General features: G+C 59.9%; 2 protein-coding genes across 2 annotated transcripts in view; both read right to left on the bottom strand.

Moving 5' to 3' along the window:
* The window catches only part of LOC100467994 (cell migration inducing hyaluronidase 1), a 39,897-nt gene that overhangs the window by 10,028 nt on the left and 4,718 nt on the right, over window positions 1-25,151 (bottom strand). The window contains exons 3-13 of the mRNA XM_034667794.1: window positions 18,967-19,172; window positions 18,217-18,286; window positions 17,339-17,467; window positions 15,071-15,156; window positions 14,026-14,157; window positions 13,071-13,106; window positions 12,834-12,989; window positions 9,920-10,100; window positions 4,215-4,430; window positions 1,311-1,522; window positions 471-656 (exon numbers count right to left, since the gene is read on the bottom strand). Of these exons, the coding sequence (XP_034523685.1) occupies window positions 471-656; window positions 1,311-1,522; window positions 4,215-4,430; window positions 9,920-10,100; window positions 12,834-12,989; window positions 13,071-13,106; window positions 14,026-14,157; window positions 15,071-15,156; window positions 17,339-17,467; window positions 18,217-18,286; window positions 18,967-19,172 (1,610 nt within the window). The remainder of the gene's footprint in view (window positions 1-470; window positions 657-1,310; window positions 1,523-4,214; window positions 4,431-9,919; window positions 10,101-12,833; window positions 12,990-13,070; window positions 13,107-14,025; window positions 14,158-15,070; window positions 15,157-17,338; window positions 17,468-18,216; window positions 18,287-18,966; window positions 19,173-25,151) is intronic.
* On the bottom strand, window positions 5,459-9,163 carry LOC117803699 (cell migration-inducing and hyaluronan-binding protein-like). Its single transcript, XM_034667797.1, has 3 exons — window positions 9,003-9,163; window positions 8,048-8,083; window positions 5,459-7,966 (listed from the first exon to the last, which is right to left on the bottom strand). Exons 1-3 carry the CDS (start codon window positions 9,146-9,148, stop codon window positions 7,807-7,809), a joined length of 342 nt encoding a protein of 113 aa, XP_034523688.1. The 5' UTR covers window positions 9,149-9,163; the 3' UTR covers window positions 5,459-7,806.

Below are 25,151 nucleotides of genomic sequence, written 5' to 3'. Positions count from 1 at the left end.
TGATCTCCACGGACAGAAACGCCATCCCCGTTGCATCTACTGAGCACAAGGCTGAGGCTTCGGCAACAGGTAGGCCTGGGATCAAAACCAGCCGTGCGCAGGCTGTGCGGTGGCCTCCAGGAGGCCCCTGCTGACCCCTCCTGTCCCCTCCTTGTCCCCCTCCCTCTGGACGAGGGGTACCATCACGGGCTCCAGCTGCCTGTGAGGACCGGAGGTAACGCACATTTTCTCTGTTCTCGGATTCCCTGCTTTCCCCGCACTCCTGCGACAGGCCCATTTCCTGCAGTCCCCTTGTGTGTGTAGTGCAACGTTTGTTTAGCCCGAACTCGGCAGCTGGGAAAATGTCATTGGTGGATGGTGCCATTGGCCTTTGAATGGGAGCCCCTAGCAAAGCATTTTGTGCCACCGGCCGGGGAGCCGGTGGAGGCTCTCACGCCTACCGGAAGGGCGGGGGGGAGGGGGCTCCTCACCCTGAGTCCTCATCCCAGTAGTAATGGCTCCTGCCCGGAAGACTCTGCCCCAGCTTGTCCATCTGTAGGCTCCGCACGAAGGTGCCCGTCTTGGACGTGTGCTTCAGCAGGCGGTCGTGCACGTCCGAGAGGATGGAGAACGTGGTGCCTCGGGGGTAGCAGAGCCCCACTCGGATCCAGTCGCCCCTAAAGTCAGAGGAGGGTCAGGTTATGAGCAGGGACATCCGGGGCAGTCCCCAGAGAGAGACCGAGCCACCCTCCCCCGGACGGCACTCCGTTTCTGCAGCGGGGATCCCGAAGGAACCCCCCGCTGCTGTGTCACGGGGTCTGTGCAGAGTGTGCGGGGGCGGCAGCTCGTGGCCTCCCGGGCCTGCACTGGGGTGCTCCACTGAGAGCAGAAGGACGCGCTCTCGTCTGCGTTGTTGCGGACGAGCGCACAATCTGGAGGACGTGGCTCAGCCCTCCTGGCCCAGCCCGATCTTGGGGCCCATTCATGTCTGTGGATGTCGTTTTCCACATGTGGCAAATGTCTCCCAGGGAGACAGTGACTGTGTTCACAGCACGCAAGCCTCCCTTGGTGGCACTGGGAGGTGACACCAGCCCCAGCTCCTCGATGGGGCAGAGCATAGCCGCCGCTGGAGGCTGACCTGTGCCTGAGCTCAGCCATGCCCAGAGCGGGGGGCTCAGCCCGGGTCTCTGACCCTCACTAGCGGCTGCTCTCAGCCCCTCTAGAGGCATTCTTCCGCTGACATGGGCTGGCCTGGGGTCCTGGGAGTTCGCGGGGAGACATCCCCGCCGCAGCCTTGAGCTCACGCCGCTTCCGGCTGGGCACCCACTCACTTGTTGAAGTTGATGAGCCAGACGGTGAGCTCGGCGGGGGCCGTCTGGTCCCAGTGGACGGTGTAGCCTTTCTGCAGCGTGACGACGGGCTGGTACTGCTGGTAGTGGGTGCTGCGGGTCAGGGCCCCCTCCAAGTAGAGAGGACGGTTGGGGAACTCATTCTTGATGATTTTCATCCGTAGGTTGCTGGTCTTGTAGGCCTGAATGTACATCTTTTCCAACCCAAAAGGGAAACACACATCGGGATGATTACAAGGGATGATTCCAAGAGCGTCTGGTTAACATCTCACTACAGTCCCCACTTTCAAAGGAACTTTCTCCTGGAGCCCTTTTAAGGACACGTGAACAAACGGCCAAATAAGGGGGCATATCTTTCTGCTGGCGGGTGCGCGGTCCGGCTAAGGCTTCCCGTCCAGGATATCCCAGTGGACATGGGGGAGGGGCTGGCTTCATAGTCACACGGCAAACACAAAGTCACCCGGGAAAGGAGGGGACGACGGGGGGGGGACAGAGAACTTGTACAGTCCCACCGTGAGCGCTGCTCTCTCCCCGGCTGCTGTCCCATCTGCGTCAGAGAGCCCGGCGTGCTGCTGCTTCTCCCTCCTTCCCCGGGGTCTGGCCCGTGTGGCCCGTCCCTCTGTCATTACGTCCTGCCCCCTCCAGTGGCATCTCATTTCACAGAACGCACTGAAAATCTCAGGGACTCAAAAGCCCTGTTGCTATGGGCCAGCCTTGGCGTCAGACACGGCGTCCCGTATTCCTAAGGTGGCATCCCCGTGGCCGTGGCCAGCACAGCCCTGAGCCACTGTGCACATGGAGGGGAGGGGTTATCCCTTCATGAAACGGAAAGGGAAACTTCAGCCCTGCCGGTAGCTCGAGCACTCAAGACAACCACAAGTTCAAGGGAAGACGAAGCTGCAAAGGGGGGGGGTCGTGAGTCCCAACGAAGCAGGGCTGTTCCGATAAGCGGGCAGGTGCTAACAATCAGAGTTTCTGCAAGAAGACAAGCAACGTGTGGGAAGGGGGAGGGGTGGCAGGCTCTGCACGGGGGCCTCGTGCTCCAGGCGGGGGCACCAGGGTCCAGGGTTCTGTCTCCCCCTGATCCTCAGGACCCAATCCCGTCTATCAGCAAACTCTGACCTTGTCTCCCGATGTGCCTTCCCGACACGGTCAGGTCGCCCGCGGCTCCCCCCAGCATCGCACTCCTTGCACTGAGCAGGTGGCAGGAGCCTCTCCGGATCCTTCCACAGGCCCACCTTCCCCCGGGCTCTCCAGCAGGACTGCGAAGGCCCCGCAGCCTGGGAGGTGGGCGCCCTTCCCCTGCCCAGGCTCCAGTCCTCCCCCATGCCTCTGGTTGGCATCCCCCACCCTCCCGGCCCCTCTTCACGCCCTTAGGTGCTCTGTGGGGACCGCCCTCCTCAGCCCACTGTCCGGCTTCACCTTCTATCCCACAGATGCCTTGACCTGCTGCCCTGAGCCCACCCAGCCCTGTCTTCCCACCCGTCCTCCTGCTCCACCGGCACCTGTCTCTCCGGCACCCCCCCGGGTGCCCACCTGATCCCGGGGCCCCTTCCCCTCTCTGGCACCTGCTCCCTGTCCCGTCTCTGCTGGACCCCAGACCTCCTACGAGCTCCTTTCTCACCAACCCCCCATTCCCGATGCGCACAGTGCCTGCCCACGTGGTGGTCCTGAGGATAACCTCCTTCCTTCGCACACGTGTCCTCCCCCTCCGGGGCCACCCCCCGCCGACTCTAGCACCTTCCTTCTCTTGGGCATGTCTCCTCATCTATTCACCACTCAGCCACATAGTCGCTAACGGTAACATCGTAATAGCCAACGACGATTTTCGGTTCTCCTGTGCTCCCCGTGCCGTTCTGTACAATAGCCAGTGACCACACGTGGCCACTGAGCCCTGGAAACGTGACTAGCATGGCCGAGGACCTCAACTTTACATTTTATCGTCATTAATTTAAACTTCAAAACAAAGGCATTGTAAAATGGTTTCCCACTAAACACGACGCTATCCTTTCCTTAGGACCCGCCTTCACTTTGTTGAAAATTTACACCCACATGGGCTGGGCTCTAAGTACAAAATGGCCATGGAGTTGAAGACTTAGAACGGGAAGAGACATAGATGTAAAGGGCCTTGCTAACGATTTTTATATATTGATTACATGCGGAGACAGCAGTATTCTGACTATGCTGTTAAAATACATGATTAAATATTATTAAAATTGGGGCACCTGGGTGGCTCAGTTGGTTAAGCGACTGCCTTTGCCTCAGGTCATGATCCCAGGGTCCTGGGATCAAGTCCCGAGTCAGGCTCCCTGCAGAGCCTGCTTCTCCCTCTGTGCTCACTCTCACTCCCCCTCAAATAAGTAAATAAAATATTTTTAAAAATATTATTAAAATCAATTTCCCCTGGTTTTTTTTCCTGTTTGACGTGGCTTCTAGAAGATTTAAGACCACATGCACGGTTTGCATTATACTTCTGGCGGTCGGGGCCGGCAGAGCGCTGTACATCCGCGTATGAACCCACGCCCACAGCCTCCTTGAGGCTCAGCTGTCACCCCCATTTTACAGATGAGGACACCGAGGCTCCATCACCCGAGGAGCTGGTTTCACAGCTGCCCACGTCGTCACACCGACTCGAAGCGCTGGAGCCTGACTTAATCCAAGCCCTTGACCTCAGAGTGCCCCCTTCCTGGGCGTTCTGCTTTCTGCCTATGAAGGTTTTCACTTGGACTTTTTGAAAATTCTTCTCGGTGAGGAGGAAAGAGAAAAAGCAAAACTGGAGGGGAAAGACACCCAAATCTGCTCAGCACAGAGCCAGGCCTGCGGCAGGCACGCGCTCCTGCCTGTCACGGGCCGGGGGGACGGGTGGCCCCACCCTGGCCTCCCCACCTGTGCGTAGCGGCCGCTGCAGATGGCCCCTCTCCAGTCGGGGACGTTGATGCAGTCCGGGTGCCGGACCAGCCAGTTGTCGTCCTTGGTGAGGTAGGACCCCGGGTACTCGGACACAGAGCCGTCGACGTCATGGAACAGCGACGTCTTATCCCCGTCCATGTCCAGCTGGTTGAACCAGGGCCCGGGCTCTCCGAAGAACACTCTGGAAGTAATCTAAACAGAGCCCAGGAAAGTGAGGCCGGGCCAGAGGTGAAGGGAAACCGCGGCTGTCACGAGGCCAGGGAGGTTTCCGATTTCTGCGGACATGACACCCTGGCCGAACCCAAGACACTCTCGGGCGCGGCAGGAGACCTCACGGCTGACTCACGGANCGAGGCCAGGGAGAAGTTTCCGATTTCCGCGGACATGACACCCTGGCCGAACCCAAGACACTCTCGGGCGCGGCAGGAGACCTCACGGCTGACTCACGGAGGCAGCCAGACAAACAGCCAGACGCTCACCGGCCTCAGCTCGAGACCCACCATGTCCGTTTGGCCTCTGCTCACAGGAGGCCTGGCGGGAGACCCTGGAGAGTGCTCCGATGTGTGGAGGGGAGGGGACACCGGAGCACGTGTGCGTGCGTGTGTGTACGAGAGGGTGTGTGTACGTGCTGTTTTAGGAACGGTCTCCAGCACCAGCCGCGGGGGTCTCTGTGACTGACCTCTGCCAGGCCTCAGTGGCCTGCGTGAAGAGATGAAGTACCAAGTCTCACTCCTTCCCCTCAGCCCGCCGGTGCCGGGCAGACAGGCAAAGGGCAGCCCCGAGGACCAGGAGGAGGAGGAGGAAAGTTCTGGGAGGGCCGCAACCCAGAGAAAATGCCCCAGGCCGTCTGGCCTCACCCAGCCTCAAAGGGCAGCCCTCTGTGCTGCGGTCCTCACCCCCAGCTCTCGCGGGTGCCTGTGTGTGTCCGGGGGGACCCCAGTCACCGTGCGCTCTCGGGGAGATTGGAGTGGCACGTCCTTAGCCGAGAGTGCCTTGGGAACCCTGGGACCGTGGATTCCTTGTCACCAGACGCAGTAGGTCAAAACCAAGGCCCTGGGAGGAACAGCCTCAGGCCCTTGAGTCTGGCAGGAGCCCCCGCAGAGGCTCCCGGGGGTTGGGTGGATGGATGGATGGATGGAAGGAAGGAAGGGAGGGAAGGGAAGGGTGAATGGATGGATGGATGGATGGGAGGGAGGAAGGAAGGAAAGGAAGGAAAGGAAGGAAGGAAGGAACGAAGGAAGGAAGGGTGAATGGATGGAAGGGAAGAAGGAAGGAAGGAGGGAGGGATATCTGTTTAGTTGCTGGCTTGGGGTTTGTGGAATTACCTCTATTCAAATATTTCCCCCAATTTTTCCATCCTGTGAAGAGCCATTGGGTGAATACTGTAAATACTGCTACAGAATGCTAGTATTATGTCCCTTGGGAGACGAGAGCCAGTAGTCATTATCGCCTTCTCTCCCTTGCTGTAACCATCTAATCAGATTAAAACCCAGATGAGTTTTCGTCTGAGTGAGCCTTCTGATTGCAAGTCTCTGGGGTCTGGGGCAGGATGGAAGGTGATGATGATGTGGCAAGATAACTGTGTAACTTCCCAGCATCCCTCGTGGACAGGCAGGTGCCCCCTGGGAGGGCAGGCGCCCCCGGGAGGGCAGGAGTGTGGGCTGCCAGAGGACCCCGGGAAGGTCCTCATCTCCAGGCCTCAGGGAAAGGGTGGGGAGGAGGCTGCACGCTCAGAGGCAGAGAGAGAAGGGACCGGAGAATGGGCCTCTTAGCCCAGCAGAGGGAGGGGCTCAGAGATGCCCCTATCTGTCTCCGACTCCAGAGAAGGGCCTGGGAGGCGCTGCTGGGCTTGCCAGTGGCCCCAGACCTAGGCCCATTCATTCTTTGAGCCCAGTTGGAATGCTTTTACCGGTGTCTCTGCTCTAGGCCCGGCCCCGCCTTCCACGGCTGGCATAAAGGGGGTCAGGCAGCAGCAGGGGAACAATCACAGAAGAGGGTGTGTCCCTGGGCACAGGCCGCACTCCGCCGTCTCCGTCCACGTTGGGCTCCCCTGCCCAGATACGGTTCCCGAGGAAAGCCCCAGTCACCCCAGCCTGGGCCTGTGCCTTCAGCGGACCAAGGACTTCTGCATTTCTGCATCTGTAGTGACAGCGCCTCGACCCCTAGTTCTCCGGGGTGCCTCTGTGTGTTGTTGCATTTCAAGCACTCGGGGGACCGCCCATCCTGACTAGCTATGTCCGTAGAGTGTGTACTTCTTTCCTTCCAAGCCCAGCCAGGCCCGTTCAGGACGGATCACCGTGACGAGGGGGCACAGTCCCCGCTCACAAACGCCGTACGAGGAACCTGCTGGGTTTGGCAGGACTATCAGGCTTCCGTAAACAAACCCGCCCCTGGACGTCAGCAGAACATCCGGCCCTGGGAAGCTGGTCACCCTCAGCAAAGCAACCCCAAACATGCACACGCCGCGTTGCTCACAGGGACGGAGCAGCGCTTCGACGAGACAGAACGAGGGCTTCCTGACGGCCTGCGCCGACGGAGGCCGGGATTCTCTCGGCACCGTCCTTGCAAAGGTCACGTCCACTGCGGTGGGAGCTTCTGGCCATGTCCGGCCCATAGAGGCAGGGATTCTATCTCCCCAGAGAAAGGGAAGATGCTCAGGGAGCAGGAGGGGCTTTTAGCGCTCGGACAGCAGGGCCCCCGTGCTGCAGGCCAGCTCAGAGCCTTGCCATCTGGTTCGGATTCATGTTTAAGCAGAATCACTGTCAGACGCGGGAGAGACGTCCTCGCACCGACCCCCACCCCCCGAGGCTGAGGAACTGACCGCGTCCCTTTGGTCCCTTTGCTCCATGAGTGGGTCAGCTCTCCAGGTCACCCCCTCCTCCAGCCACCTGACTGTCCCCCCCCCACCGCGTGAACTCCACCTGCAAGAGAGCCCATGACCCTCCTCACAGCCCTGCAATTCTGCAGATGCACAAGCCTGACCGGCAGAAAATTCTTCCTGCACCAAACACATTCGAACCCCTGGGGCCCATGGGGCATGAGTTTCGTCTTGAACGTGCCTGGCAGCCCCGAGGACGTGTGAAAACTCCGCCTGTGCTTTCCCCTGAGTGTGATCTCTTCTGACGGAAGCTCCCTGTCTGCGTGCGACATGGCGTCGGGTTCTGTCCCCGTCCTGGTTATTCCCCATTGGCCTGAGTCTATCTGTCCCCCGTCCTCAGAAGGGGGGGGGGCAATGCACTGTCAGAGGAGGAAGGAGCCCATGGTCGCTGAGCCTGGACACTGGTCTGCCACTGACACGGCCCCGGAACCACACCGTGCATTCCGGTTGTCACGTGGCCCTGTGGACTGATCTCCAGCATGGTTGGTTGGTTTTGTTTTGTTTTTTCCTCTCTCTCCCATTCTCGATTTCACCCCACTGCCCGCTATCGTCTAGAGTGCCATCGATTTCTCTAACTGATAATGGACAGAGGCGTTCACAGCCAGCAGGAAGAAATCACACACAAGCACCACTCCTTCCACTGCTACCGCGTCGCCTAAGCCACGCAGGGAACCTGCCACAGTTGCAAACCTACTGGCCTATAGGGAGGGTCCTCCCACTGTGGTCCAGGCCGCCGGGGCCCCAGATCCTGTTGTCCATCGTCTCCGTCCCCACGTTGCCACTCTCGCCAACAAACAGGCTGTTCTTTATCTCCTGCTTGGAGCCCTCGTCATACGGGAAGGTCCCACCGCTGTAGGGAGAAGATGTCTCGGATGAGATGTCCAGAGCCGGCTTCCCACAGAGGGCCCAGCACAACGATGGCTGCCCTTACCTGGCCAGGGTCAGGCCGATGCCATTGTCAGCAAACCTGGGGACAAGAGTGGACGGTCAGAGCCTGCTCTCACCCCACGCTCAGGGAAGCCGCAGAGGGAAGGCCCCTTCCCTGTCCCTGACATCAGTCTGCGGCTGCTGCGTGGGGAATGAGGCTTTCCCCAGCACGGGGTTTGCTGAGGGAGCCGTGGGCTCTCCCGCTCAGTGTCTGCTTGCACAGTGGCGCTCAGCGGTTAGGGCCACGCCGTCCCGGCAGCACGCACACCAGGCTCCGTGAGCCTCCCTCGGCAGCCCGGCCCGCCTGTGACTCCAGGGCTAAGTGTGAGGTTAGATCTGGGAGGACCTTGCCACTCTCGGGGCCCGCACCAGGTAAAAGTGGGCTGTGTGGGTGCGGGTCCACGTCCCCCGGCCATCCCCACTCCCGTTTCAGCCACAGCGAGGAGGACAGACAGACTCCAAGTTTCCCAGAGGTCAGGCAGTTGCTGGGAAGGGCAGGACCCACGTGGCCACACTTTGGAGTCCAGTGAGTTGCAATTTCAAGCCGCCGTCCAACCACTTACTCATTATGTGACCTGGGAAGGTCACTAACTTTGGCCTCAGTTTACTATCTCCAAAATGGAGGTGGTAATTTGTATTTTCGAGAAGCACAGTAACAAGGCAACCAAGGATTCAGCACACGGCAGGACACGCTGGCTTCCTCCTCTTTCCCTCCTTGCGCTGACTGGCTCTGCGGCTGAGAGCGTCTCACCCAGGGACCCTTTGGTGACCCGGAGCACCTGTGCATGCTGTCTTGGGGGGGCGTGGGGGTCGCTCCCAGCTGCCATCCTCTGCCCCTGCCTGGCGGGGGACCAGAAGGCCAAAGCCCGCGTGTCCATTTCCTCCCTGCCCTGCTCTCCTGTCCCCCATGGGGAGGCATCAACCCTCCCTGTGCCGAAATCCCACGGCTCTCTCCTCACCGACAGCTGTCCAGCCACACGTCCCCACCACGCAGCCAGGCCCCATGGTCCTGGTTCTTGTAGGCGGTGAAATGTCTGATGATGGCGGGCTCCCGGGGCTTTAGCGGGTCGGCGTCCTGGTGAGGGCTGTACCTGGAACACACCATGGGGAGGGCACGGGGGCCGTGTTGGGGGGCTCCCGAGTGGACCCCTTCTGGCCTTGAGCTCCTCCCCGCGCACGGTGCCAGGAAGACGCCGAGGAAGCAGCGGTCGGCTCACGTTGCCTGGACTGAGCTTGTCACAGAAGCAAGGGTCTCTCCTCCGGGACCCACCCCCCAAGGGCCAAGGAAGCCCTACCTCCCCCTGCCCCCCGCTCCAGGCCGAGGCAGGTCATGGCACAGAGGGAAGTCCAGCCAGCTAGGCCCANCAGGCCGTCTGGCCTCACCCAGCCTCAAAGGGCAGCCCTCTGTGCTGCGGTCCTCACCCCCAGCTCTCGCGGGTGCCTGTGTGTGTCCGGGGGGACCCCAGTCACCGTGCGCTCTCGGGGAGATTGGAGTGGCACGTCCTTAGCCGAGAGTGCCTTGGGAACCCTGGGACCGTGGATTCCTTGTCACCAGACGCAGTAGGTCAAAACCAAGGCCCTGGGAGGAACAGCCTCAGGCCCTTGAGTCTGGCAGGAGCCCCCGCAGAGGCTCCCGGGGGTTGGGGAAGGTGAGGGCAAGCGGGCATTTACGCAGCCAGGCTTGACCTGTGGGGCAATCTACGCTTGTACTTTTCCAGTCTGGATGCCGACGGGCTGGGACGTGGCCCAGGCTGCTTGGAGGAAGTTGTTCACTCCCTGTGGTGGTGGCAGTGGCTCAAACTCCAGCCCCGGGGGACTTGTGAATCACCGCCCAGAGTCTGGGTTTGCTGAGAGCCTGCCGCACCACCGCACTCACCGGGACGTCCTCAAAGGCAATGTTGGTCACGTTGTTGTGGGGGCAGCTCTGCCAGGCGTTGTTCAGCCGGAAGGCCAGGGCGCTAGTGTGCCGGCCCTCCAGGGCCGCGAACTTGCGGAAAGTGCAGTTCTGGACGTTGATGGGGCCATCATAGAACTGAATTCCTCGGATTGGAAAATTCCTATGGAGTTAAGGAAGACAGGTGTCAGGCTGACTGCCATGTTGGGCCACAGAGTTGTTTGCACCCTCTGGGAGGATGGAAACAGAGACTTTGTGGGTAAAGCATTCCTGCTCCCCACTCCAGCAACTCCTCATTGCAGGGCGTTATCGATTCATTTGTTAATTCACTGAGAAAGCACTTGCAGACATAGCAAATGTCAATAAATGATTGCTAGATGATTTATTGGACAGAGGGATGGTTGGATGGATGGATGTGTGGATGGATGGAAGGAAGGGAAGGGTGGATGGATGGATGGATGGAAGGAAGGAAGGGAGGGAAGGGAAGGGTGAATGGATGGATGGATGGATGGGAGGGAGGAAGGAAGGAAAGGAAGGAAAGGAAGGAAGGAAGGAACGAAGGAAGGAAGGGTGAATGGATGGAAGGGAAGAAGGAAGGAAGGAGGGAGGGATATCTGTTTAGTTGCTGGCTTGGGGTTTGTGGAATTACCTCTATTCAAATATTTCCCCCAATTTTTCCATCCTGTGAAGAGCCATTGGGTGAATACTGTAAATACTGCTACAGAATGCTAGTATTATGTCCCTTGGGAGACGAGAGCCAGTAGTCATTATCGCCTTCTCTCCCTTGCTGTAACCATCTAATCAGATTAAAACCCAGATGAGTTTTCGTCTGAGTGAGCCTTCTGATTGCAAGTCTCTGGGGTCTGGGGCAGGATGGAAGGTGATGATGATGTGGCAAGATAACTGTGTAACTTCCCAGCATCCCTCGTGGACAGGCAGGTGCCCCCTGGGAGGGCAGGCGCCCCCGGGAGGGCAGGAGTGTGGGCTGCCAGAGGACCCCGGGAAGGTCCTCATCTCCAGGCCTCAGGGAAAGGGTGGGGAGGAGGCTGCACGCTCAGAGGCAGAGAGAGAAGGGACCGGAGAATGGGCCTCTTAGCCCAGCAGAGGGAGGGGCTCAGAGATGCCCCTATCTGTCTCCGACTCCAGAGAAGGGCCTGGGAGGCGCTGCTGGGCTTGCCAGTGGCCCCAGACCTAGGCCCATTCATTCTTTGAGCCCAGTTGGAATGCTTTTACCGGTGTCTCTGCTCTAGGCCCGGCCCCGCCTTCCACGGCTGGCATAAAGGGGGTCAGGCAGCAGCAGGGGAACAATCACAGAAGAGGGTGTGTCCCTGGGCACAGGCCGCACTCCGCCGTCTCCGTCCACGTTGGGCTCCCCTGCCCAGATACGGTTCCCGAGGAAAGCCCCAGTCACCCCAGCCTGGGCCTGTGCCTTCAGCGGACCAAGGACTTCTGCATTTCTGCATCTGTAGTGACAGCGCCTCGACCCCTAGTTCTCCGGGGTGCCTCTGTGTGTTGTTGCATTTCAAGCACTCGGGGGACCGCCCATCCTGACTAGCTATGTCCGTAGAGTGTGTACTTCTTTCCTTCCAAGCCCAGCCAGGCCCGTTCAGGACGGATCACCGTGACGAGGGGGCACAGTCCCCGCTCACAAACGCCGTACGAGGAACCTGCTGGGTTTGGCAGGACTATCAGGCTTCCGTAAACAAACCCGCCCCTGGACGTCAGCAGAACATCCGGCCCTGGGAAGCTGGTCACCCTCAGCAAAGCAACCCCAAACATGCACACGCCGCGTTGCTCACAGGGACGGAGCAGCGCTTCGACGAGACAGAACGAGGGCTTCCTGACGGCCTGCGCCGACGGAGGCCGGGATTCTCTCGGCACCGTCCTTGCAAAGGTCACGTCCACTGCGGTGGGAGCTTCTGGCCATGTCCGGCCCATAGAGGCAGGGATTCTATCTCCCCAGAGAAAGGGAAGATGCTCAGGGAGCAGGAGGGGCTTTTAGCGCTCGGACAGCAGGGCCCCCGTGCTGCAGGCCAGCTCAGAGCCTTGCCATCTGGTTCGGATTCATGTTTAAGCAGAATCACTGTCAGACGCGGGAGAGACGTCCTCGCACCGACCCCCACCCCCCGAGGCTGAGGAACTGACCGCGTCCCTTTGGTCCCTTTGCTCCATGAGTGGGTCAGCTCTCCAGGTCACCCCCTCCTCCAGCCACCTGACTGTCCCCCCCCCACCGCGTGAACTCCACCTGCAAGAGAGCCCATGACCCTCCTCACAGCCCTGCAATTCTGCAGATGCACAAGCCTGACCGGCAGAAAATTCTTCCTGCACCAAACACATTCGAACCCCTGGGGCCCATGGGGCATGAGTTTCGTCTTGAACGTGCCTGGCAGCCCCGAGGACGTGTGAAAACTCCGCCTGTGCTTTCCCCTGAGTGTGATCTCTTCTGACGGAAGCTCCCTGTCTGCGTGCGACATGGCGTCGGGTTCTGTCCCCGTCCTGGTTATTCCCCATTGGCCTGAGTCTATCTGTCCCCCGTCCTCAGAAGGGGGGGGGGCAATGCACTGTCAGAGGAGGAAGGAGCCCATGGTCGCTGAGCCTGGACACTGGTCTGCCACTGACACGGCCCCGGAACCACACCGTGCATTCCGGTTGTCACGTGGCCCTGTGGACTGATCTCCAGCATGGTTGGTTGGTTTTGTTTTGTTTTTTCCTCTCTCTCCCATTCTCGATTTCACCCCACTGCCCGCTATCGTCTAGAGTGCCATCGATTTCTCTAACTGATAATGGACAGAGGCGTTCACAGCCAGCAGGAAGAAATCACACACAAGCACCACTCCTTCCACTGCTACCGCGTCGCCTAAGCCACGCAGGGAACCTGCCACAGTTGCAAACCTACTGGCCTATAGGGAGGGTCCTCCCACTGTGGTCCAGGCCGCCGGGGCCCCAGATCCTGTTGTCCATCGTCTCCGTCCCCACGTTGCCACTCTCGCCAACAAACAGGCTGTTCTTTATCTCCTGCTTGGAGCCCTCGTCATACGGGAAGGTCCCACCGCTGTAGGGAGAAGATGTCTCGGATGAGATGTCCAGAGCCGGCTTCCCACAGAGGGCCCAGCACAACGATGGCTGCCCTTACCTGGCCAGGGTCAGGCCGATGCCATTGTCAGCAAACCTGGGGACAAGAGTGGACGGTCAGAGCCTGCTCTCACCCCACGCTCAGGGAAGCCGCAGAGGGAAGGCCCCTTCCCTGTCCCTGACATCAGTCTGCGGCTGCTGCGTGGGGAATGAGGCTTTCCCCAGCACGGGGTTTGCTGAGGGAGCCGTGGGCTCTCCCGCTCAGTGTCTGCTTGCACAGTGGCGCTCAGCGGTTAGGGCCACGCCGTCCCGGCAGCACGCACACCAGGCTCCGTGAGCCTCCCTCGGCAGCCCGGCCCGCCTGTGACTCCAGGGCTAAGTGTGAGGTTAGATCTGGGAGGACCTTGCCACTCTCGGGGCCCGCACCAGGTAAAAGTGGGCTGTGTGGGTGCGGGTCCACGTCCCCCGGCCATCCCCACTCCCGTTTCAGCCACAGCGAGGAGGACAGACAGACTCCAAGTTTCCCAGAGGTCAGGCAGTTGCTGGGAAGGGCAGGACCCACGTGGCCACACTTTGGAGTCCAGTGAGTTGCAATTTCAAGCCGCCGTCCAACCACTTACTCATTATGTGACCTGGGAAGGTCACTAACTTTGGCCTCAGTTTACTATCTCCAAAATGGAGGTGGTAATTTGTATTTTCGAGAAGCACAGTAACAAGGCAACCAAGGATTCAGCACACGGCAGGACACGCTGGCTTCCTCCTCTTTCCCTCCTTGCGCTGACTGGCTCTGCGGCTGAGAGCGTCTCACCCAGGGACCCTTTGGTGACCCGGAGCACCTGTGCATGCTGTCTTGGGGGGGCGTGGGGGTCGCTCCCAGCTGCCATCCTCTGCCCCTGCCTGGCGGGGGACCAGAAGGCCAAAGCCCGCGTGTCCATTTCCTCCCTGCCCTGCTCTCCTGTCCCCCATGGGGAGGCATCAACCCTCCCTGTGCCGAAATCCCACGGCTCTCTCCTCACCGACAGCTGTCCAGCCACACGTCCCCACCACGCAGCCAGGCCCCATGGTCCTGGTTCTTGTAGGCGGTGAAATGTCTGATGATGGCGGGCTCCCGGGGCTTTAGCGGGTCGGCGTCCTGGTGAGGGCTGTACCTGGAACACACCATGGGGAGGGCACGGGGGCCGTGTTGGGGGGCTCCCGAGTGGACCCCTTCTGGCCTTGAGCTCCTCCCCGCGCACGGTGCCAGGAAGACGCCGAGGAAGCAGCGGTCGGCTCACGTTGCCTGGACTGAGCTTGTCACAGAAGCAAGGGTCTCTCCTCCGGGACCCACCCCCCAAGGGCCAAGGAAGCCCTACCTCCCCCTGCCCCCCGCTCCAGGCCGAGGCAGGTCATGGCACAGAGGGAAGTCCAGCCAGCTAGGCCCAATCCTGGCGTGTGGTGCGGCCCCTGGGGCTGGGAAGGAGAGTGTGAGATGCCCAGCTCCCCAACGACTTGGGGGACCCTCGGCCTCACGCCTGCTCTGGGCTCCAGCACGGAGCGGGGCCGCTCAGTGGTGTCCAGACCAGCAGGTGCCCTCCATCCGCGTTATCACAGCCCCAGTGCTGCTCACTGCTGATGCGGCTCGAGCACCTCAGCCTCTTTCAAATAACCTCGAGGTTTTGACAGCACCTTTGAAAAGTGGCCCCTGGCCTCTGGCTGAGCTCTGTCCCTTCCCACATACCCGATGGTGTGGTTCTCCTCAACTCTTCTCTTCCCCTTTAGATCTCGGTGCAACCTGCGGTGGCCTGGCCACGCCTGCCCACGTACCAGGCACTGGCTTTTGCTGAGGGATCCAGGAACCTCTAGAGATTTCTATTTCCCTGCAGCTGTGGCAGCCTAACCCTAATTTTCAGACTTGGCCCTGCTCAGATTTTCACCACGCTACCCCAGCAGCTAGCTCCGTGTCTAGGACGTAGAAAGTGCTCACTAGATACTTGAATGAATGAATGAATGAATGAGTGACGAAGAGAATGGAGCTGGGTCGGGAGGTGAGCAGGAATGCGTGCGTTCCCAAGGCGTGACTACCTGGCAGAGATGATAGAGAGGAAGGGCCTCTTGTCCTTGGCGGAAGCCTCGGTAGTCTTGACCCCGTTGTCTATGATCATGCCAGCCTGTGGGGAGGGGACAGTCAGGGACACGGTCAGTTCCACTCTCCGGCTGCAGGCACCTCTTTGCGTCCAGCCTCACTGCATACACTTACACGCTCCAGTAAAACCAGCCGTGCAGTCAGGATGCATTAATGGGGGTAAGGGGTCTGCAGTGAGGGAGGTGAGCAGCCTGTATTCCTCTGCATTGCTCAGAGTGAATCTGGAATCAGGCGTCCTCTTAGAGGTGTGCATGAGGAAGCTGAGGTCTGGAGGGTTACGTGTCTTGTCCGGGGCCACGCAGCTAAGTCTGTGCCCAGAACTCGCCTTGCTTTGGGCAGTTATAAGCCCAGGCCCCATGTCCAGGGCGACAGGCAAGCTCTCCTGGGAAATGTGTCTGCAGTGACTTAAGTCTCGTCTCCACCCCGGGCAGGGGTCTGGGCTCCTCCTGCATCCTGCCTGGTCTCCTGCCTGACTCACGTTCCTGTTTGGCTCTGAAGGTGTTTATGTGGTCAGCCCTGGATGCACGGGAGTCAGGGCCACCCAGCGAGGGGGACTCTCGGCCTCCTGGGAAGGCCCAAGCCCAGGCTCCTTTCTCCAGTAACCGGAGGCCGTCTGGCTAGTGCATTCTTTTTTTTTTTTTTTTTTAAGTTTTTTTTTATTCGACCGAGACGCTTAACCGCTGTGCCACCCAGGCGCCCCACGGCTAGTGCATTCTTAAGCTGGGATGATGTGAGTCGGAAGGTGAGGGGCTAGAGCCCCAGCTGACTGCTCACAAGCCATGACCTTCACCCCCCAAGCCCCAGCTGTGGCCCCCGCTAAGATGGGCTAAGAACACTGATTCAGAGGACAGCGGGAGGCTCAGTGCTGGCCCCCGACGATCACCCCAGACCAGGACCGCCACCCACCAGGTGCAGGGCTCATGGGGTCCAGGGCAGGGGCCCCAAGCCCAGGACTCCATCCAATCAGAGCAGCTCACAGTTCTGGCTCGCTCCCTCCTCGCCCTGCCGGTCCCTCCACCTGTGCCCATGAGTCCCTGCCTACTTCCTGTCCCTCACACAGCCACCTTCTTCCGAGGTCTCCAAACCAGGCACTACCTGGCCCAGCGCCCAGCACAGGGGAAGGCTTCCTGAGGAAGGGGTCCCAACAAGCAGCTAACACAGCCTGTCTACTGCTCGGGTGTCCCCCACCCTGCCCTGAGCCTCTGTGCCGCTCCAGTATGGCCCACGACAGCCTCAGAAACCCCCTCTCTGTCAGGGGACACCGCTCCTCTACCCTCTGCCCCGAGAGGCTCTTCGTGCTTGGCCTCCGGGACACGGTACTGCCTGGCATCCTCCCTCTGCTGCCCTGTGCTGCACCCCCCACACACACACCCCGCAGGTGTAAGCACGGGCCAGGTCAGAGAGGATTTCTCTTCTTCACAGTCTTCCCCGGTGAGCTTTTTCCCCCCTAATCCTGATGTATCCGTTCCCCTCCAGGGGCCTCAGCTTCCCCATCTGTCCCATTAGGGCCTGGACCGGAAGACCAGCCCGGACACTCTGGGGTCCATGCACCGAGCCAGGGCCCCCAGGGCCACCTCTGCCCCCAGGGTGGCACTCTGCATCTCAGCCTGGCTCCACAGCTCTGCGTCCCATGGCTCTGGCCTTGCTGCTGTCCTGGCCGGGCGTCCCCAACACACCTGGAGTCCCAGCTCCCCCTCCCCCAGCACCTCAGCTCGGCAGCTTCTGTTTTCCCCCTGCCCCCTTGGCCCTGCTCGGATGGGGCCACCCACTGCCCAGGATCCGAGGGGAGGGCGCTCACGCTGCCTACACCCTCCTTCGGAACCACCTCCGGATTTTCTCGAGCTTACAGGCCAGGATCAGCCTCCACGGCAACACTGCACCACCCCTACCAAGGGGACAGCCGAGTCCAACTCCCGAGCCCAGCTCAGGGCCGCCTGGAGGGGCCGCCCTGCCATCAGCCGGAGCAAAGGCGCACCTTGCTCTCCTTCTGGCTCTGACCAGACGCTAAGCCAGTCCCGAGGCAGGAACACTCTGGCTAAGAACGGCCAGGAGCCCAGGAGGAAGGCTGCTGTGTTTTCCCGCAGATGGGCGATAGGAACGCGGTGCTGCCGGCTGTAACCCGGAGGCTGTCCCGGCCCTCACGATCTGCAGGCCGGGGGAGGAGGACCCGCAGGCTGGCCGGGGAGCCAGAGTCTGGAAAGACTTACCCGGTAGTTGGAATGTGCTCGGTTATTATGGAATTTCCCCAGTGGAATGTGCTCTGAATAGCCTGGGGAGTACATTCCCGCCGAGGGGCCCGTCGGCACGTGGTGGAAGATGAACCAGAACCCGGTTTCCTGTGGGGGGGGCACAAGGAGAGGGGCACAGAGATCAGCCCCACAGCCTCCTCGCTGCGGCCACGGACTGGCCCGAGTCGGGCTGGCCTAGCTCTACCCCCGAATGGGCCCCCACCACCCATCCCCAGACACGCCTCCGGGAGACGGGAAAAAGCCCGGCAAATGTGTTGTGTGGGGGCCACCTGACCGTGACAGCCCTTCATCGGGTCCTACTCTACTGGCCATGGGCTCCGAAGGGCTGGCTTTGAGTCCATCATGACTTCTCCCTTTCGTTTCGCAGCTATGGAAGCTATGGCCCCGAGACAGCACGTGACCTGCTCTGGGTCCCCGGACGCTAAGCGGCAGGGAGCAGGGGTGAGAGCAAGGCTGTGTAGACAGAATGCCGCTTTTGAATCCCATGCGTGCCTCTGGGCACGTTTGCTCTCCCTGCCTGGGCTTCCTCGCCCAGCAGATGGAAGGCCTGGGTACCTGCCTTGTAGGGTTGATGCAAGAATTAAACGATTTTAGCTGAGAGCGCCCGTGTGCCGGGCCCGGCTCCAAGCCTCACCTGTTTCTATCTGATAATCAGTCATTTCAGTGAAGTGCTTTGATCACCCATACAAGGAAGGGACAGGGCCATTACTTAAAGCCAAGTCCACGTGACACCTTCATTCCAGCTGAGCCCAACCTGGGGCTTGGACCCCATGTGTCCCAGGCCCACCCCGGCTCCCAACTTTACTTCCTGCTGAAGAAGGGATCGTTCTGCTCACCTCGGACCCCGCGGCCGCACAGTTAACGAGGTTGTTGTTGGGGTTGGCCATCCAGAAGGTGGACACTGCACTGCGGGGGGAGAGGACAGAGATGGCACGTGTCACCCCTCGGGCCGCTGGCTCCCCTGCCTCTTACCAGAGGCTTGAGGAATCCTTAGCTTGTTAGGAAACCCCGTTTGCTCATGCAAGTGTGGTGCGTTTAAGCCCCTGAAGTGCTCAGAGCTTAAAAGGGGCATAAGGCTCCGTGAGGCCGAGGCAGTTAGTTGGTGGGTGAAGTCTGAGCCTGGCTCTAGAATAAAGAGAAGTCACCAGTGCCCGGGAAAGGGGCCATTACTCAGGGAGAGGCCCCACATGGGAATGCTGATCACACAGCAGTCCTGTCTCCGTCTCTCTCCAAATGGGAGAGTACGACTCGTGCCCATGGGTACCCACTGTGACACCCACGTCCTCTCAGAGGAGCGCCATGTGACATTGGGAGAAGCCCGAGGATAAGAACAGTGGTTCTCTGTGGGCAGGAACGATGGCCATCCAGGGGCAAGCGGAGAAGGAGGGACTAGAAGGCATGCCCTCGTGGCCCCCAGCTGAGAGGCTGAGGGCAGTGGGTGGCTAAGGGCTGGGAGGCACAAGCTGCTCGGAAGCCCCAGGGTGCGGAGGTCAGAGGCCGGCTGAGCGGCTGAGTGGGCACCTGCTCGCAGGCCGCCCCGGGCACAGGCCTGCAGCGGTGCACGGCACGGGGGTGGGGGCGCTTACTTGCAGTCCTGCCTGGGCTTGGGGATGTACCCCGGGTAGGAGTCTTCTGTGATGGTCTTACACATCTTGCTATCGCGGTCGGAGGGGAGGAGGGTTCCAGACTTGACGAGGAGGCCGAGGCAGTGGTCAAAGGTGTTCCGTTCCTCTGGCCCGTCTTCCGTGAAGAAGCAGTGGCCCAGAGAGTTATAGCCCACCACGTCCTTGACCTGCAGGGACCAAGACCGCGGGACCTCTCACCCAGCGTCCAGGTGTTCCCGTGCCCATACCTTCATTCAGCAAATGTGACACGGTGACAGGGCATCGGTGGCACTCTGGGCCCTGTGAGGAACCCTGCAGGCTTGGGGGGGGCCTGGCACAGGTGCGGGGCCAGGGGGATGGGACGGGTGACTTCAAAGCCCCTTCCAGCTGGAGGTGTGGCTGAGGCTCCAGGGGTGGGATGGGGACAAAATGTGACCGGCGGGTCCCGGAAGAGGCGTGGACCAGGTCACGTGAGCCCACGCAGGCGAGAGCACCCCGGTCACAGCTTACAAGGAGGCATTGCACAGAACACAGCCCGTCAGAAAGGGCGCAGGGACAGCTTCGCCTGGGGGGCGGCATCTGAGCCAGGCCAGGCTGTGTCCGCCCCCACGGCCCACAACACACATCAGGCGACATTTGCAACCCTCGGGCCAAGAGCCAGAAGCGGTTGCAGACTCCAGCTCCTCAATGTCCTTCTCGGAATCACGGAGTCCGTGGGGGAAGTGGAAAGGCCATTTGCGGACGCTGAATGCGCCAGCCACGGTCTTAGCCGCGCGTCCGAGGAGCACAGGGGTCTCTCCCCCTCCCCCAGCTCCCTCGCCCCGTCAAGATGCGGGACTCCCGCTCCACGATCTCTGAGGCCCCGTCTGGGTCTGAAGCCGAGCACATCAGTCTCAGAACTAAAAGGTCCTTAGAGGGTCTCTGACCGGAGCCTTGCCTCCCTGCCCGAGGCCAGACTGCCCACAAGCATTTCTGAAAGACGGGCACAGTGCTTCCACTTGAATGCTCCAGAGACAGGATGCTCACCACCTCAAAGGTAGCCTGTCTGCAGCAGAACACGGACGATGGTGAGAAACACCCACTGATCTGAATTGCGATTTTCCACCCTCGCCCCTACTCTGGGTGCCATCACTCACTAAGACAGGCTCCTGCTCCCCTACGACATCAGTGTGACCCACACCGATTAAGTATCTAGCAGCCTGCCAGGCCCCCGAGCATCCAGACCCCATCCCAAAACAACTCCCCTTCAGTACCATCAACACTTCAAGGGGCTGTCCCGTCCTGTCCCTTGCAGGACGTTTAGCGGCGTCCCTGGCTTCCGTGCTCACCACATGTCAGCAGCACCTCTTCAGTGTGGCACCCAAAAATGTCTCAGACCCTCGCTGCCAAACATTCCCCCACATTGGGGGTGACCCAACTGCCTCTGGTTGGGACACACAAACCTAGGGTAAACACCCCAATTCCCTCCAGAGTCTTTTCTAGGACAGAGCCTTCCTACTCCAACGTCCAGGCAGCCCCGCTCTGGAAGCATCCGGAACCGGGACCCTTCATGTCCTTTTCAGCTTGCTGAAGTCTTACACAATTCTAGAATAATTGTTTTTGGTTTTTTTTGCTTTGTTTGTTTTTAGAGCTAAGGAAAATGAGACTCAGGGAAGTTAAGTGATTTGCCGAAGGTTGTCCAACCCATGTGTTCAAAGCCAGGCAGGGCTGGGACCCCCGCTTTCTCATTGAGTCCATTCACCCCACAAGGGAGGATCCAGACACACAGGCCGCCCTGTTCCAGGCCAGCTCTGTTCCCTCCCTAATCTTCGGTCATTGGCAAGGGCGTGGTCTTGAGTCCTATTCAGTCCCTCACTAAGCAGTCCAGTAAACACCAAGGTCATCCGATGGGACAGCTTCCTTTCGTCCCAGCGAGCTAGGAAAGCTGGTTATAAATAGCCTGGAAAGACAAGCAGGGAGGAAACGGGGCTGCTGGGGCTGGCAGAGACAGCGTGGAGTGAGTTCCATGCCCCCTCTTACAGGGAGGACACTGATGCCCAGAGAAGGGGCATGGGGTGTCCCAGCGAGCTCACAGATCTGGAGGTGGAGCCGTGTTCAGACCCAAGCCCCCTGCTTCCCGCCCAAGACTCTTTCAAAATCCACTTAAGCATCCACTTACCCCACTGTCTGATCACACCCTGTGAGCCCCATCTTTGAAGGCAAGTAAATAACAGATGAATCAGGGACATTCTTATCCTAACCAACACCCCAGGAAGAAAGTCCCTCCAAGCCCCTGGAGGTGTGCTCTGGAGAGAAAAATCCCGGTGGAAAGGAATAACGAGAACCAGTATATGTTGGGTGTCAAATGTGTTGCACACATTATTTCATTTAATTCTTATCATAGTATCATTCCCTTTCGCCTTCCATTCAGGGACAGAACCGAGACCTGATTCTCCCTCCTCCCGATTCTAGAACTTGCCTGCTTCTTCCTCTCCCTCTGCCCTGCTGTGTTCCCTCTCTCGCTGGCTGTCTCTCTGTCACATAAATAAATAAAATCTTTAAAAAAAAAATAGAACTTGCATGCTAATCAGCTGTCAGCAACCCCAGACAGAAAACCAGCCCTCTCATCTTGGGCTGCGTTTCTTCCTTCTCATCAGGGCTGGGTGGGGACAGCATGTGGGGACGTGCGGAGGGGACAGCACGGCAAGGTAGAGGAAAGCGCTGGGTGGGGAGAAGACAGAGGTTCAAGTCTCGGCTCAGCCACAGACTTGCTGCGCCTCGACCGGGGGTCCCCTGGGAGACAGGTGCCTTCTAAAATCTGGCTCTTAGGTCTGTGATCGTTCTGCCATAGAACATTTCCCAGAATTAAATATTCACACCGTGGCGTGGCTTGAGACAGACAGATGAATCCGTTGTGGTGGCACGCACAGACACATCGTACAGGTTTGCAGGTGGCTGCCACATCCCCAGGCGCGCGTGCCGGAGCCCCCACCCCGTTCTCGTGCACAGATCACGTCTTTCCCTTCGTCCGCACGTCACGCCTGGTGATGGCCGGCAGCACTCCAGGTGATTCTGAAAAGCTGTTTTAAGTCTTCAACTATCGTTAGTGGGGGTCCAGGCAGGAGCTTACGAAGGAGGAAATTTCTCAGCCCTCACGGACTGCTTCATCTAAAACGACCATTTAATTTATTGTCTGAACCAGGACATTTTTTTAGAGCAAAGGTTTGGGGGGCTGCCGTTAGGAAAACAGGTGTAAAGTGGAACGTTCTGCGTGAGCAGCAAGAAGACACTGCTGCTTCGGACAAGCGAACGCGGGCGGAATAGCCCCGCCCGCTCTGCCTTCCAGGGCCGGTGTGACGCAGTTCACACGAGAGTCGACCCCAGACACAATCAGGTTGAAAGGAGCGCCGTGACTTCCAGGCTTCTACCATCTACTTTGTGTGTTTGAGCCGCTGAAGAAAAGAGCCCTATTTTTGCAGAGTGTTAAGGACTGTTTGACCGCGCAGACAGCAGCCGGGAACGGCAGCAGAGAAGCACGTCGCGCTTGGCGGCGTCTGGAAGGACCGAGCCCCGGAGACAGCCCCGGAGAGGGGCGGGCAGGCAGGGAGCCAGGGAAAGAGGGGCCTGGGGCCCTTTTCCAGTTGTTTCCTGAGCTGATGGGTGAAGCGCCCGCCCTCTTCCCCAGCGCATCTCTTCCCCGATCCGCCAGCAGAAGCCCCGGCCTGGGACACTTTCGGGGAAAGCAAGCACTGCCGTCTGGGTTCCTCACATGGGCTCAGGCCGGAAGGAGACATGGGAGCAGCGACAGGAATCAAGAAGCAGTGAGACTCTGAATTCCAGAAAAACGGGAAAAGGGGCAAACAGATGCCTGGCCTGTGGTTCCCAGAGCTGGGGGCGACGAGAGAGGGCACTGGGCGCCTGCCCTCTGTACCCAAGGGCCACAGCCATTGGCAGGAGGAAGCCGCAGGACGAGCGTCTCCCTGAGGCTGGACGGTGGGGGGTTGCAGCCAGGTGTGGGCCCCCGGAGCCACACAGAGCACTGGACGCATTTGCACCAATGACCACACCTTTTGAGCTGTGTACCAGGTGGGGAAGAAAGAAAGGACATGTTTTCTTCTCCTACCCACTCTCCTTGCCCTGGAAATGGAAGGGAGGGGGCCACAAACAGAATCTGTTTTGGTGTCTTTCTACCTTCCTGGGAAGCACTGGGACAGATATTGTTTCCAGGAGAGAACAGGCAGGGGGTTCCCTGCATCCTGCCTCCTGCCCCAGAGCTCAGAAACACCTTGAGAGGCACTGGGAGCTGCCCCACCTGCAGGGGATGGACCGGAGATCCTCCCTCCGAGGGCTGGCTTCGCCCCACACCCACCGGCATCCTGCAGCTGCCATGCAGACCACCCGGTTTCAAGGAACACACCACCACTGGTGTCCGTATCACCAGAGGCATCTCCCCAGCTCTGTTCCGTAGATGCGACAGTTGTGTGAAGGGGGCTCTCTGGTTAAACGGGCCTTGGCGTCCCTAGAATAATCAGCATTCAGTGCGGTTTTACCGCAAGCCTTGACTCTGCCAGCATGCACAGTGAATTTGCAGGGCAGGATGGGAGGACATGTACGCAGCACGTGCCGAACTCCTGAGTCTACCCTGTGTGTGTGTGTGTGGCGGGGGCTATTACTCTCTCCTGGAAGCTGGGGGGCTCACCCAGAGCACTGTACACGGAGAGGCCCAGTGATTGTACTGTTACCTGCCAATGCTAAGTTTGCCACTGTGTTCTCTGACTTCATCCTCCCCCAAAGCCTTTGCAATGGGCTGTGGCCTCTTCCTCACTTTGCACAGCAGGGAAATTGAGGCTCAGAAAGTCTGGATCAGCCCCCATGTCCACACTGGGTCGTTAGCACACAGGACTCTGTCCTCTCAGCCTGGTGGTTCTGCGGACGCCTGCAGTCACTGTTTCCGAGTGAGCACGGAGTCTGGGGAGGAGGGGCGGTGGGTCTGTTGAGCGGGAGCTCACGGTGTGAGCAGTGGCTCCTAAGAGCATCTTCAGGGCTCAGGGGGAGCAGATGTTGAGAGACCCACGTGTTCATCAGTTAGGAGGGGAATGAGAAGCAGGTGTTGGCGGGAACGTCAAGTTCAGACTGCCCTTTCCAGAAGCAGGTGTTGAAGAATGGGAAGGAGCTCCGGTGGGTGGCCTGGGGCACGGGTCGGGGTGAGGGAAGCTGTTTTCCAAGGACGAGGGCACCAGAGCGTGTCTGCAGATGGCGGATGGGAAAGCCACGCCTGGGGGGCTGCCCAGGACGCTGTGGGGTCAGCATGATGGCACCTCTCCCTCTGCACGCCGAGGAGCCCCTCTTCCCGCCAAGGAGCCCCTCTTCCCAAAGAGCCAGTGCCTGCCCATCCAGGGTCCTGGGCGTGTCCAGATCTGGGACGGTGTGAGGGGACGGCATCACGATGCTGCTGAGTGGCCTCTGCGTTCTAAATTACAATCAAGTCTCTGCCTGTGTTTGGTCTCCTTTCATCTCGTCACCTGAAACCATCTTTCAAACCCGGTTCCAGCCCTGGCCACAGGTAGACCCTTCAAGGCAGACGAAGGGAGCGAATGTAACGCACCGATGGAGCGACCAGCTCCCGAGGCTCCTCCTGGCTCCGGGGTGGAGCACTTATGGGGCGGCGTCAGTCCGAAACCCCAGCTCCCGCCCGGGCTGCGGCGCTTGGGGAAGGACGCGGAATGCACTCCGCTATCCTGCTGCTTCTCTGGGTCAGGGGCTCCGAGGCGCGCACTTCATCCGGATGCTAAGCCGTGCCCATGTGGTGTCACCTCGGAAAGGCCACACGGGTCTGGGGGCTCCAGAGCCTATCCCACCAGCGCAGCCGTCCAGCAGGGACGTGAGCTGAGTGCGGCTGGAGCCCTAAGTGGCCGCCAGGTTGAGGCTGCCACGGGCCCCTCGGCCAGGCCTGTGCAAGGCTGCCTGGGCTCCCTGGTGTCTGGCTGGCACCCAGGGAGCTGAGGGGTGTTCCCTCCCGGTCTGGTGGCTGGCACCCCTTGGGGCCGGACAGAACGGCCTTGGGAGATACAGGACTGCAGGGGTCTTCTGGTTCCAAGAGGCTGTCCAAGCCACCGGCTCCACTGTCTGTCTAGTGTGGGTACAACTGGCCCGTCCAGCGGCTCCAGACGAGCCGGGTCCAAGGGCCG

The sequence above is a fragment of the Ailuropoda melanoleuca genome, chromosome 9, assembly GCF_002007445.2.
Source record: "Ailuropoda melanoleuca isolate Jingjing chromosome 9, ASM200744v2, whole genome shotgun sequence".
Taxonomy (NCBI): domain Eukaryota; kingdom Metazoa; phylum Chordata; class Mammalia; order Carnivora; family Ursidae; genus Ailuropoda; species Ailuropoda melanoleuca.
The sequence above is the reverse complement of the archived record's forward strand: the minus strand, read 5'-3'. Positions and strand labels throughout refer to the sequence as shown.

Excerpts from the sequence above, each read along its gene's own strand:
- LOC117803699 (XM_034667797.1), bottom strand. The coding sequence starts at position 9,148 with ATGGTGTGTTCCAGGTACAGCCCTCACCAGGACGCCGACCCGCTAAAG. Across the intron at positions 8,084-9,002 it reads GTGTGGCTGGACAGCTGTCG|GTTTGCTGACAATGGCATCG; the intron begins GTGAGGAGAGAG and ends TCTTGTCCCCAG. Across the intron at positions 7,967-8,047 it reads ATCGGCCTGACCCTGGCCAG|CGGTGGGACCTTCCCGTATG; the intron begins GTAAGGGCAGCC and ends TTCTCCCTACAG.